The sequence below is a fragment of the Hyalella azteca genome, unplaced genomic scaffold (genome assembly GCF_000764305.2).
Source record: "Hyalella azteca isolate HAZT.00-mixed unplaced genomic scaffold, Hazt_2.0.2 contig1314, whole genome shotgun sequence".
Classification (NCBI taxonomy): domain Eukaryota; kingdom Metazoa; phylum Arthropoda; class Malacostraca; order Amphipoda; family Hyalellidae; genus Hyalella; species Hyalella azteca.
In genome coordinates, this window is record NW_025931635.1 from 55,765 (window position 1) to 70,094 (window position 14,330).

The 14,330-nt window shown below is 37.9% G+C and overlaps 1 protein-coding gene across 1 annotated transcript in view; it reads right to left on the reverse strand.

Annotated features, from left to right (window-relative positions):
- Positions 1 to 2,418: 2,418 nt before the first annotated feature.
- Positions 2,419 to 14,330, reverse strand: part of LOC108670017 (growth/differentiation factor 11) — a 39,643-nt gene continuing 27,731 nt past the window's right edge. Inside the window, exon 3 of the mRNA XM_018157460.2 lies at positions 2,419 to 5,049. Within this exon, the coding sequence (XP_018012949.2) occupies positions 4,202 to 5,049 (848 nt within the window). The 3' untranslated portion in view covers positions 2,419 to 4,201. The remainder of the gene's footprint in view (positions 5,050 to 14,330) is intronic.

Below are 14,330 nucleotides of genomic sequence, written 5' to 3' on the forward strand. Positions count from 1 at the left end.
GCCCCGTACAAAAACCAACGCTTGCATCTCGTAAGCATTCTGTGAATGCTGTCACTGAAGGCATAGTAACTCATCTGCTTCTCGGACCATATCCCAACGCTTTACTTGGCTGAAGTCCTCATATATAAAGAAACCTCTTTAGTATCAAGCGAGAAAATATCACTTAGGCTAACTTCTATCAAAAACTTTGTGCATTGCTTATGAGGAAGGTTGAGTCCAGTTGGGCGTGCGGGTTTGTAGCTTTTTGGGGGTAGAGGAACATTGTATTATAATATTAGCTGAGGATGAGGGTTACATTACGTAACGATTGATCATCTGTTTAAATAGAGCGCAATGATTGATTATATATTCAGCAATCACATAAAAATTTGTATTGTATGTATTATGCATTTTAATAAACGAACTTTTGTGCGATTCAGCCAGAATTCTTGTGCTTATCAGTTTTCTCTATCATTATACTTAATGTTTATCATATAGTGGAGTCCGTCGAGCGGGCTTGCCTACCATGAATAGTGGCGAAATTGAAACGAAGCTTGCCACCGGGAGAAGTGGTCTTAATGAGAAGCTTTCTATTCCGATCCAATATCAAATTACGGTAAAAGTGGAAGTAATTTCTTGGATTGGAATAATGCTGACCTTCACAAAAGACCAGTTACGCAGTGTGTTTCAAGCTTTCTTGAGACGCAGCATTGAGATATTTTACGCTTACTTGCACCACAAAACATGACTTGGTGCAGCGGAAAGGGAGTGCAAGTTCTGAAAACACTCATAACACTACAGCGAGACGATGACTAACATCTATCACTTATTCTCTAAATTTACGAACATCATCATCATTATTATTAGACTTCTAATGTTGATTAGATGAACTCCTATGGAAGCCGGGATATTCGACACTCAATATCTATAAGCTAGAGAGGCTCTATATTACGCACTATATATGCTCCTTTCTTATAGACAGCGATACACCAAACTACATTAAAGAGCTTTTCAGAGTTATTTGAGACAGCTTTGCCCATAAGAACCATCGCAACACAAAACATGTACTTATTGCCTACATCTACAGTATAGGTAGTGTTCACGTATGCCATGATAAAACCAGCCTGTTTGCCACTGTGGTCAGTTCGTGAAACTCGTAAGTCTGGGTACTGCGACGCTATTTCCTCATTCGGCCACCATAAGCATCCCGTACTTGGAGTTTCTTGAAACGTTACTACCATCGACGTAGAGTCAGAGCTATACACTTGGCAGAGATAAACTATGATGGCAGAGACTATACATATTCTTGGCTGCTATGTAGACATTCTAGATTGCTTCAATGCAGCTACGAAACGAGTCTCTAAAAAAGTTGCTATACATACCAAAAATATCTGCGTCTACAGTGTTCCTCTTGCGAACTTAATAGAGATATCGACATGGACATTATACCTCGGAATTCCTTCCAGTGAGCAAACTCGTACATAAACTTTTACGCGGACGAACAGCAAAACAACAGAAACATGACGACCATAAACTAAGAGATGTCGTACCGGGCAGGGTTAGGCTGCCGCGTCAACTTGCCAGAGCCAAGCGTTCAGCAGTTCATTGAGAGATTATTCAACCTTGTGAGGCATGTAAGTATTGCACAATGTATACTTTTAAGAGAGTTTATATTCTTACTTTAAGAATTAATTTAATTCATTCCTGCTAGATTTACTGGCAGTTTTCGATTTCCGTGTCTGAATGACTTGGAACTGAATTCATGCCGTATATTAAATTCATCTGGTAAATATGAACCGTGCTGTTGATTATGAATTATAATAAACAATATTCCCCAGTAAAATTTCTGAAATTCGATTGTGTGTCGTTTTACAACGTCTGTAATTTTAAACTCAAGAAATTCTTACACCGAAATTCATGCAGAACATAATTGCGCTGCTATCCAAACTGTAGTAGCCGAAATATAGGCAAGTTATCTTAATTTGACTTGTGTTTTGCTTTTATAATCGTATTACAACAAACTTGAAATTTTGTAATTTTGGATCCTCGTACCCTTTATTTAAACCGAGCACTAGGAAGAAAGTTTATTACGTCAATCATTGAAGTAATTTAGCCATGGAATTCAGAGGTGTGAGAATGTCATGATGTTAGGTCCTCTGTAATTGATCAGCAAAAATATGTTTCGCCGGTCATTGGAGAAATTTAAATTCAAAATAAATGAGAATTTTCGAAGCTTCATGCGAGGTGCCGTTTTGTCAGTTTATAGAAAAGTGACCAATTTTTTGAGGTACCTGTATAGTTAATTGAGATTGTAACGAATATTTTTCATTGTAGTGATAATTATCTAAATTTAGGGCGAGTCAAAGTAGGAAAATAATATAAATAAGGAAAAAATAATGTAAAAATATATTAAAATCTTAATTATGTATCACAGTAAGAAATCAAATATCTAAAAATGTAAAACAAATATTTAGGCAACAAATGGTTTAAGCGACTAAAATTGACACAAATAACATTTTAAATCGCTGTCGAAGAACATGCACAAAACATGCACATGTTTTCGACGAACATGTAAAGAACATGTACGTGTCATAGATTAAAATGTATACGCAATGGGTAACTTTTCAGAAAGTAATTTTTCACGATTTATTTTTCGGAGTTTAAAACAACTTAAAATCTATGTTTTGATGTATGAAGATTCAGGAGCAACTGCATGATTTTACGACCACAGATTTCACAGGATGCCCGCGATACAAGATATTAATATCCTAAAAGGAAATATTTGCCTATTTTTCCCTTTGCCTGGTTCGTAATTTCGAGAAATGTGTGAAAATTCGGTAGGAATCTTATAACTGATATGATATAATGACCACAATACTATAGCCGTTAAAAGTGATATGCTAAAAAGCCCTTTAGGTCGAGGATATGTTCTCTCTAGTTCACCTTATTTTTCATGAATACTTAGATATGTTTCTAGCAATGATATAGATACGTTAGTTTAAAGGCATAAATTGATCGCATGGCTTTGAGTTTCCTACTGTATAATAATGATATTGTCGATTGCCATTGTAAACTATACTGATAATCGCACTAGTGCGACAAATGAAGTAAACCTCGAAAAAGTTAACATTGAACATCAAGAACATGACACGTGAAAAAATATTTGAACAGTTTACAAAGTGTGTTAAGAAGAAAATAAGACCATGAGATGAACAGGCAAAAATTAGAGACACATTCTTCATCTTATATGATTATCGAGTGCTCGAGGTGTAAATAAGTACAAATAACAGGATTAGATTTAAATACTAATCTTTATACCTGAAATGAATAAGAAAATAGAAGATTATGACTCGATTCACATGACCTTAGGACATGATTAACCATATCAGTTTCTGAACAGGAGCTCTTCGCTGAAGCTAGAAGTTTTAATAGAACAAGTAAAGACTGCAGATTTAACCAGTAGTTAGGAAAAATTCTATCAATATATAAAAGTATTAAAATACTGATAGATATTACCTCGCTTAATAACACCTGAATGAAATAAATGATTTCTTAGGATACTTTATACACAGTCTACATAGTAATTAAATACTGATAACATTATCAACATAGAGGTAAAACTATCATTGACATCATAAGAAACGTATCGAAGCTCGTCTAACAGCAAGAACATACAGAAATCGAAAAAATAACTTCATAAAATAGAGAGGAACATCCGCTTATCTACCACTAATTAAGTTCGCTATGGTTATAGTCAACAACTAACGCGATGTGCTTCTCCTGAATATTCAGAACCTCACTTGCCATGCTTCAACTTCTCGCGCATTACGACAGCTCCAGGCTTAGGTGACAACTATGCACTTCACAGACACGTGCTGGATGTAGGCTGAATTTGCCCACTCGTCATGCTCACCCTCTTGATCTGCAACTTCTTCGTGCATTTGATATTAATGGAATGTATCCAATGGAAGATAACACACTTGAAGACTTTGAAAGCCAGTGGCTCGTGTGCCCCCATCTCTTTGTTGATGATCTGCTCGTCAACCAACGTGATATGTTTGTGGTTACGAGGGCTACTAAAGGTACAGAAAGCGTATTCAGAATGACTAGTATGGTCACAAATAAACTCTTTGTACCAACAAACTCATGAACACTGTTTGTTGGCATAAATGAGATCGAGTGTTGAGTTTTTGTTCTAACATAGTTCGCTTAAACTCTCAGATTAGGTGCAACCGCACTCAGTCACTATGACATCCCTCCAAAGAACTGTTTTCAATTTACCAGAGTGATCGTAATGGAGGATATAGAGACCTTTCAGGTCTGTGGGTGCGCAGCACGGCCGTGGAACTTCTTTCTTTTTTTGCATGTTAATAAGAGATTGTAGGAGAGCGTGTTCATTGGCAGGATTATACCTGGGTGGGCACTTGCCACTGCAATAATACGCGTCAAAGTCTTTAGGAGCCGCAATAAAGTCAAATCCTGGCAAGTCGTCGAAGCGAACTGTCATTGACCGCTTGCAGCAGCGGTTCGGATGCCTGGTGTCGTGAGGACCATCTTTGCAGTCTCCCAACTGTCTTAATTTAACACGAGTAGCTCGTCTCAATTCACGAGATCGCTTTACCCGCCTCGTTGCTGAGAGGCGCGTCTGCACATGCAGTGTCGGCACATGAGACGTTCCTCCCGTCCGAATCTGGACTCCGAGTGCCATGCAATCAGGACATCGGATCAGAACTCCAGTGTCAGACTTAGAGGATTCCAGCCACGACTTGACTGCCTCAGTCATGTTAACTTCGAGAGTTTCATCACCGGTCACGGTTAAGTTGAAGGAACTGAGAAGCTGGTCCTTACCCGGCCCTCCGCTTTTGTGTTTAGCTCTGAACCTCTTGATGTCATCAATACGATAAAGCTGCATGAAAACTGTCTTCGGGTCATCAGATCTGGTGTTGGGGTTGCCTTTTTTGAAGAAAGTTCCCTTCGCCCACACGACTTGGATGTCATCCACGCTCATGGGCACGGTAACGTGGAAGTGTGCGATCCGGTCACCATTGGGTAAGCTGCGACGAGCACGACCTGAAACAACATAGAATAGAATTTATTAAATAGTTCACTGTATACTTAATCTACATTGTTGCCTGTGTTTCTATTAATATTAATATTAGATTAGTATGCAAGTCATACTAATATGCAAGTCAATGCCCATGGAGAAAATAGACCCGCTCAAGACACGTGCTTATAAAGTCTGGCGCACGTGTGACAAGCGTGACTCGTACTAAGGTATGCCGTACGCTGCCCTCCGCATGCCTTCGCAGTGATTCACGCGGCCGCGACACCTGACATCTCATATTAATTATAACACCTCTCACGGGACGTGCTTAAGATGATGCCCAATGACGCGTGAGCTTCGGCTGGTGTTGCCATATCAATGGTGTTGCTATATCATCGGTGTTGCCATATTACTGGTGTTGCCATATCACCGGCGCTGCCATATCAACGGTGTTGCCATATCACCGGTGTTGCCATATCACCAGTGTTGATATATCACCGGTGCTGCCATATAACTGGTGTCGCCTTATCCCTGAAGTGTGGCAACACCGCGCGTCAGCTATTAGTGACTCACGTTACATTCATAATTTTTTTATTTAGCTTTCCTTCCTTCATTAAATTCAATTATGTAGCTGATAACAATGGCGAATTCTGTTACTTATGGTTCTTATGATCACTGGTCATAATTTTAACTGAGACTGTTCTGTTTCAGAAATACTTGTTGCTACCAGTCATCAGTTCTCTTTACCGTTCCAAATTGTTTTCATAATGATTTTTCATTTCGAATGAGAATCTTTAAAAATTCAGATCAATTCATTGTAAAATAAGTTCTTTGGATGCTAAAAACTTTTTTGTCAAAAAAATATTATTAACAAATATTTTTGCTTGAGAGTTATCAAGTTAATTTTTCTAGAAATTAATAAATTTTCGATATCTGCAGGAGTCTTTAACATATTCGTATTTTATTTTTCTCAGTATCAATATTTCCAAACGGAGCTGTCGTGTAACATTACGAAATTTTTTTTTGACAAACTGACTAGCGAGAATGAATGCCATTTTTAACGTAGAACCTCGCACAAGGTGAGGTTCTCATGTTGATTTTCACCTCTCTGCTTGTTAATTTTCGCCCGTACGTACAATGCGCATTATTTTGTATCTATCATTCAGCGAATGAATCACTCATTCATGCACCGAGCGTGTCGCCGCTTAGAGATACGAAAAAAACATAACGAAATGTTATATTGTAAACTGTGCGCCCATAATCATCTACGAGGCGTTCGCATGCTCGACATTCTTCACATTTTCTGAAGGGATATTAAGATTCATATAAAATCTGCTTAATATCATTAAGTGAATACAAGTTAAATTTGTGCCAAGAATTATTGCAAATAATTATTGTACAATGATTAATCATAATCAAGCATTGTGATCAATTTTAATATTAGATTTTTTATTCTGAAGAAGCGTTGTAAAATTATGCCGTTAAAAATTCATAAATAAATGAATGAAATAATTTATACGTTACAAAAAAATTGATAAATAAATTCCAAAATTTGATCTGAGGTCGTTAGCCTTGTCTCTCTTGCACACCCACTCTCCCTCTCGCTCTCCTTCATTCGTTATGTATTGTTTTGTAATCGGGAATTCCCACCGAAAAATTATAGTTTCAAATTGTCAGCCAAAAGTCTAAAAAAATTCTGAATGTAACAATTATTTTTGTATTAATTTCTTTGTTACAGACGTTATGCTTTTAGACTGACGTATGCATTCTCTCTAACTTTATTTAATGCAACGCATTGTGTTAATGGCTGTTGTTATTATACTTGCATAGCTTGTTTAAAAATTAATTAAATCTGATCGTAAATACCACCGCGGGCTCATTATCATTCCGGAAGAGAGTTTATCGAGCAAATTAATGAACTGAATTAAGGTGTGCGGTATCACTGATATCACCAGTTTGTGGGTATAGAAACTGAAATCATGCAAATCTGGCTACACGTGAAACAAGCAAAATTGCGGCAATTTGGTCAACTTTGTATGCTCTGTATGAGCAACTTTTGTTCGGTAAAATAACGCGTTATTCTCGTATACCAGCCTCGTGAAATTGGTTTTAAAGCAATTTAAGTAATTGTAGGATTCCCTAGTGAAAAGTCTGAACGCGACATTACACCAATTTCAAGTTTTGATTACCATGACATAGCACATTTGGGCCGCACATTTGCGGCAGCAAACAGCTACTGCTAATGCGTGCGTGGAACCTGATTGATTTTGGAAGCTGCTACCTAAATATGACGCAAAAAGGTTTATTTTTATAACTGGCGATGTATGTTCATGAAAAATTTACTGAAAGAATTGATTGGCATGAGACACTAAAATAACATTTGACACAATAATTTTCACGACACCCTTAGCATCACATTATGATGCATCACAACGCCTATAACGACCACCCCACACGCCACAACATCGTTCACCACGACACCCTTAGCAACACATTATGATGCATCACAACGCCTATAACGACCACCCCACACGCCACAACATCGTTCATCACTACACCCTTAGCATCACATTATGGTGCATCACAACGCCTATAACGACCACCCCACACGCCACAACATCGTTCATCACGACACCCTTAGCATCACATTATGATGCATCACAACGCCTATAGCGACCACCCCACACGCCACAACATCGTTCATCACGACACCCTTAGCATCACATTGTGATGCATCACAACGCCTATATCGACCACCCCACACGCCACAACATCGTTCATCACATCACCTGGCATATTCCTAGAGCTATACGGCGGACCGGCACAACAGTGTCGAGGGCGCGCTCAACAGGGCGCTACTCACCAGCGCTCCAGTCATAAGTTTAACCTGCATCTAGCTGTCTGGCTGCTGCCACTGAGGTATGCGCGAGGAATGCCACACATAAGGAATGATATCGACACAGGAATGCGCGCCACTGAGAGCTGCCAATTGCTGTGTCATGAAGCCATTGATAGGTGAATAGATTATGAACATGACTCTGTATCGGAGGAATGCGGCTCCGATAGTAGGAACTGATTAGCCAGGACCACTTCATCTCTTAAGATATCTAGGTAACCTAGTTTATTATAGATGTTTTAATTCATTTAGAATAACTTTAACAGCAAATTTTTTACCCTAAATGAAGGAATATTTTTCGTGATTCATTGAACTTTGTTATTGTTGGTTAAATATTTTTGTTCATCAGATCTTTAGGTAAATTTTAATTTTATGATAAACTTCTAGTTTATCTTCTATACTTTGTATGAACACTACTAATGTTTTTTGGTTTCGCCGCTTTCCAAATATTCTGCCTTGCATATGAAAGCCGATAAAATATCCCCATTGAGTAGCCTGCATATCTATTGATTAAATTTTGCTCCATGCCATAATAAGAAAACAATTTTACCTCAAGAGCTTCAAGTGGCAGCCGGAAGCCTGCCACGATTACTTCACAACTGAGCTTGACAAGCACGCCGCCTTCGGGCGAATGCGGCTTCTAATAAATAAAGACGCTAGGCACGGCCGATCACTTCACTGATCGCAGTTCGATTTCACTCTAATGGCGATGGCGATTATAAATCGCAACTGAAGTCTCAAGCGGGCCATAAAATCGTACGAGGCTCAATGATTTGGCAAAGTACTTGCAAACGCGGGTTGCAGCGAAGCATCTTCTTCAGCAGCTTCGAATTGAGTTCATTTTTTACTTGTATTCATTTACCTAGCAGCGAATTACTCAGGTTACTTCAACTACATAAAATAATATTACATCAATATTGACAATCCCGTGTTTGTAACTCAGCGTTTCGTTTTTATTGCAACATTATATGACTAATGGGAGAAGGAAGTATTCCTAATTTCCGTTATGTGATCCTGTAGTTTGAGTGGAGGAATAAGCGTAATAGTATTAAAATCACTTGATTGCTTAAATCGCAAGTTTATCAAGAATGAAAAAGCAAAGAAAACATCCAGCCACCATTTCTTATGAATGAAACGTTTTCATTTTAAAAAATGGTGAATTTTTCGGCTGTTTTCTTTGCTTTTAAAATTTTTGATAAGTGTATAAATTACGGAACGTATCACGTTAATCCTCGATAATTAATTGCATGTATAGATTTATTGTCAATATTAATATCTAATTACTATTTTAATATCTGAGTTTTTAAGTGGATCTTGTCGCTGAAAAGGCAAGTGTTTTCTTCAAGTCTACAAATTAAGAACGGGTGTGTGTTACTTGTTCAAAATTCCACAAAACCAAACACAGTTTAACCGCCGCCGCGCAAGCACGTTTGTATCGCGCGTTCTCGCTGCCCCGGGGGCGCTCCCAAGAAGCTTGCCGAGGAATGGCGAGGAATTGCGAGCTATGAGTTCACGGCGGCTGCCGACACCGGCGGCTCAAGTAAAACACTTCCTCAAAATAGCTTCTTGCTGCTCTATACTTAGCGCCCACAAGTTTGACCTCACCTTGCCTGAAGAGTCCCGCGCCTTTTAACCATAAAAATAAGCACTTGCCCAGACTTTGCTGAGCAAAAAAAAAGTTTACTTTGCCATTGAATTTAACGTGGTAAACATTTTCCCGTAGAATTATCTGACAGAATGCAAAAACAGGGCAAGTTGCGGATAATGTTTTTGTGAGGCCTCTAGCAATGTTGACTCTTCGTAATGTAGAGTGTTTATTTTTGCATTCTTACCCGTTCGAGCTTCTTGCTACCAGGATATCAATTCTAAGTTATTATTATGTAAGACGCTGAAGCCAGAGCAGAGTGTGTGACTTTCAGAGGCAGGAAAATTCAATAATTTTTATAAATATAAATTATACACATGCATTTTAAGTCCGGAAGCTTACCACGTAATCGTTACTTGGTTTTGTGACACTTGACTTGAAAACATTGAAGTTTTGTGACCTTACTAACTACTTGATTGTCAACACACCCTCGTGTTGTGCAACTGTGAGTCTCAGCCACATTTGGGATGCAGGAGCCGACATATGAGCGCCAGGCTCATTAGGCGAATTAGAACTTGGACAAGAACTTGTAGGGCAAACTCGGGAGTTGCAAAGCAGCAGTTCTGGCGAGTCGACAACTGAGATTGCTGTCATGTCGACTGCAGGACAGCATCACGTCTCGAGCCAGTACACGTGAATGTACAAGTTACCAAGTAATAAAGACAGAAAAGTTAACATTTTTCGCCTTACGCTCATGCAGAACAGAATATACATTTTACATCATGGGCAAATGATAATTAAAACTATAAACATTTTTATGACTGAAATTATTTTGCGTCAAGCAAATGTTTTATAAAATTTATCTTGCGGTAAGTTCATTAAAGAAATAATTTGAATCACTACCCACTGAAACAGATAAGTAATTAACATGAAGATAATGTCTGTCGTTTTCGTACGAGATAAACTTTGTAATACCAGCTCTGAACTAGCGAATTTCGAAAATCATTCATATAGCGACATATAATTATCATCATAATTCATATTATGACTAGGTAATGTAAACGAGCAATGAATGAAGTTCGTTCCTACATCGTGTACCCGTAAGCGTCAATAATAATCTCGGACGTATAGCAAAATTCGTCCATAATTATTATATGCATCATTACCATTGTAATATGCATCGCACTTATGCATCAGTACCAATTATTTTAAATACGACTTACGAGATTAGAGATGAAACTTTGTTTGAAATGTGATATGGTTTCACCACCACTTGAAAATTATTTGTATGTACGCAATGAAAAACTAATCTGCTCTAACTTCTGGCAAACGGTATTTCTTTATAAATCTCTTAAATCTTTCAAACAATCCTTTATATTCAAACAAATATTTAGCGATAGAAAATTCACTTTGCATATACGTTTAAAATTTTATTGAAATTCTAAAATTTACTGATGGAATTAGCACAAATATTTTCCTTTCACAGCGAAATGTATCGGTATTTCAAAACCTGATAACTAGAGGTAGTTTTATGCAGTATCTCTAATTGTTTGAACGGAACAATACGATAAGTGCTATTTTTATTGATAAATATCTGCTAGAAAAAATCTAGAAGAAAATACCAAATAGTTTCACACACTTTTACACATAATTCCACTTGTTTATCAGCTGCATCTGTCCCATTGGCACGTAGATGGGAACGCAAAAGTTCAGAAGTGTAATAGGTATAACATATATATCAAAATAACAAGAGTATGATGCTGTGAAATTCATCAAGTGAACACGATAAAGCTTCTTTAAGTTCAGCATTCTCAGCTAGGTTAACCGCCACACATTATCAGGTATTCACCGTCACCATTCAGAAGAAAAGTGCGACAGCATCCATCCGATTATAAATGAGTTTAGTTTCTACGTTGCATTGGAATTTGTCTCGCAGCAAAAACTGGACGAGTGCCGAGCAAGTTCATCGTTTACAGTCCCGGGGCGGAGATTTACGGCATCATGAACAGGTGGTCGTTTTTGTGCTCTCCCGCCTACATTATTATTGGCCGGCACTGAAAAGAACAGCAGCACAACTGAGCGCGTCTTACTGAACTCATCTTGAGCTAATCATGTACAACCTAATAATCGTTGATTGATCATCTACCACCCTAATAATCATTAATTAATCATGTACCATACCAATAATCATTGATTAATCATGCACCACCTTCATAATAATTCATTAATTATGTACCACCCTCATAATCATTGATTAAATTTACAAAATTGCAACATGGGTTATATTTACATAATTGCAATATATTTCACATTAATTATAATTAAAGTATCCCTACGATTCTCAAAATAATATTCTAGTTTTTATCAATGTTTTAAATTGATAATAAAAAACCTCTGTACACGGTTTATTACGCTTATTCCTGTCCATATGAGCATCAATTTCAAACGAGCTCACTCCCAATATTCAGCTCCCATTAGCTGAGGGAGCGCCGAAGTTATGACATATAAAGTGACGCGCACGAATGCATATGCGGCCTTACATTCCTCTGCACTCATAATAAGCAGCTTCACCCCCCCCTGCCCTCCCATTCCACCACTCTTTTTTCTCGCTTCTCCATCTCTTTCTTTCAATATCCCTTTTCAATTTTCCACTCTTCGTCTCGCACAACCACTTTTAATTTTGTTCTCCTCTTCTCCCATTCTCTCCCTCCTTTCCCTTTCACTCTCCATTTTTCCTTCTCGCACTCTCATTCTCTCGCTCTCTCATTCTCTCACTTTCACATTCTCCTGCATGCTCTCCATTTCTCTCTCGCTCTCAGTTTTGAATTCTCGCTTTCCCATTCTCCTCCTCGCTCTCCTTTTTTCCCCCTGACTCTTCCCTTCTCACCTCACTCTCCCCTTCTCCTTCTCGCCTCCACTCTCCTAATCATGCTCCCCCCCCAAGACAGGCGTGGAATTCTTGTCGAGTGTAAGCTTTAATAAACCCACTTCTCATCATTCTTATGGTCGGAAATTTCTATATGATGTTATATTTCCTTGAAGAAAGCAAAAAAAAATTAAAGTTATCATTCAAGTCAAATACATCGAATTATCATTGACTTGTACACATTATTTGTAAAGAGTTGGCAAACTATCTATGCATCTTCGCTCGACGCGAGGCCGTTGCTGTGCCACCTCATTTGTCAGCGATGCAACTAATGCAAGCTTATGAACTGAAAAGTTTGATGAATTCTCTGCCCATTGTATAAACAGGAATTAATGTCAACAATTGGATGTTAGCAGACAACATTTATGTTTTGGGTGATCATCTTATTATTGTATACTTTTCAAGTTCAGGTATTAATTAAAGCAAGATGAATTGCAATCTTGCTATTTTTACTGCTTGCTTTATTATTGAAAGCATTGACTTTCTGAGAGCAAAAATTTGTTTATTAATTTCATCGCAAAATTCTTCGCTTAACTGGTAGCGAAGAAAAAATTCGGTGCGGCCTTAGATCTGCTGTCACACTGGAATGAATTACCTACTCTTAAATAATTATGCGAAATCGTGTCATGTTATTATTCTATTACTTACAAAGTGATAAACTGGGTAAAAACTGAACTAATATATCTCTCTATTTCTGTTTATTCCTATTATATGAGATCGACATTTTCATAAATTTCTGAATCAGACGTGAAGTGGAAAGTAGTAAGTTTATCCGAAATTCTTCACTCAGGAACGCACAAAAGAACGTTGCTACTTTCCGTCACAGCGCGGGTCCCAAAACGGACAGATTGGCTACTGAATAGTTGAATGTATCACTTCGTAATCCGTAGAGTTTTCATAGGTTCATTTTTTAGTAATTTAATAAGTTTAGAGGATCAACGCAAGGTTTCAGAACTAAAGAGTCCAAATCGTGTAGACATTTAACTGTTAAGAGTAGTAAATTTGTTAGCAATTCCTCCCCCTTAAATTGAAACTTACCTTCTATTAATTAAACGCACAAAAATGAGGCGAGACAGACGCTTGACGGTTTGATAGCCTCCACAAACAACCACTAATGTGCCTTTCCTTTCGTAGTATTTACAAAATTTTCCCAGTGAGTTAATGTCAACAATGTGAGTGGGTGTGGCTGCGTTCATTTACAGCGCCGTAAACGTGAAGCTTATCGCATGTGGGAAGAATTCTGAGCTCCCTAAAATGAGGGCCGGATAAAGCTGCACCACGTAACACTCCCAAAATACACTTCTGTGTCATTCAGGTACTTCTGCTGGCGACGCACAAAATAGACACAGTACCCAACGGTAGTTGTGCAATTATCTGAAGCTTTTTATAATTCATTATCAATGATATTGGAATCAAAATTTTCTTTGCCCATTGCCTTGTGGATTTGACTTATGATCTTGCCAAGTATGATAACGTCCGAAAAATGTACGACAAACTAAGAAAAAATTGGAGAACTTTATTTTATTTAGCCTAATTTTTTCGAATCGTGTTGAAATTGGCTTTCAACGATTGAAGTCCAACTTCTTTTCTAAATTTAGCTTTTATTAAACCAGTGCACATTCCGCGATTCCGTATCAAAAATAACAAAAAACTTGCTGATCTTAATTCTATTTAACCCAATTTTTCGAATCTTATTAAAATTGGCTTTCAACGATGGTTTGAAGTCCAACTTCTTCTCTAGAATATCGCTTATATTATAAAAATCAATGTACATTCCGCCATGTTTGAATAATCGAGTGTACGTTGATCTCATTTACGCATTCTTGGTACGATCTGTTTTGATTTCCTGGCGCCGGCCTGGTATCAGAACAGCTCATGAGATCGATCAGTCTAGCGGCGC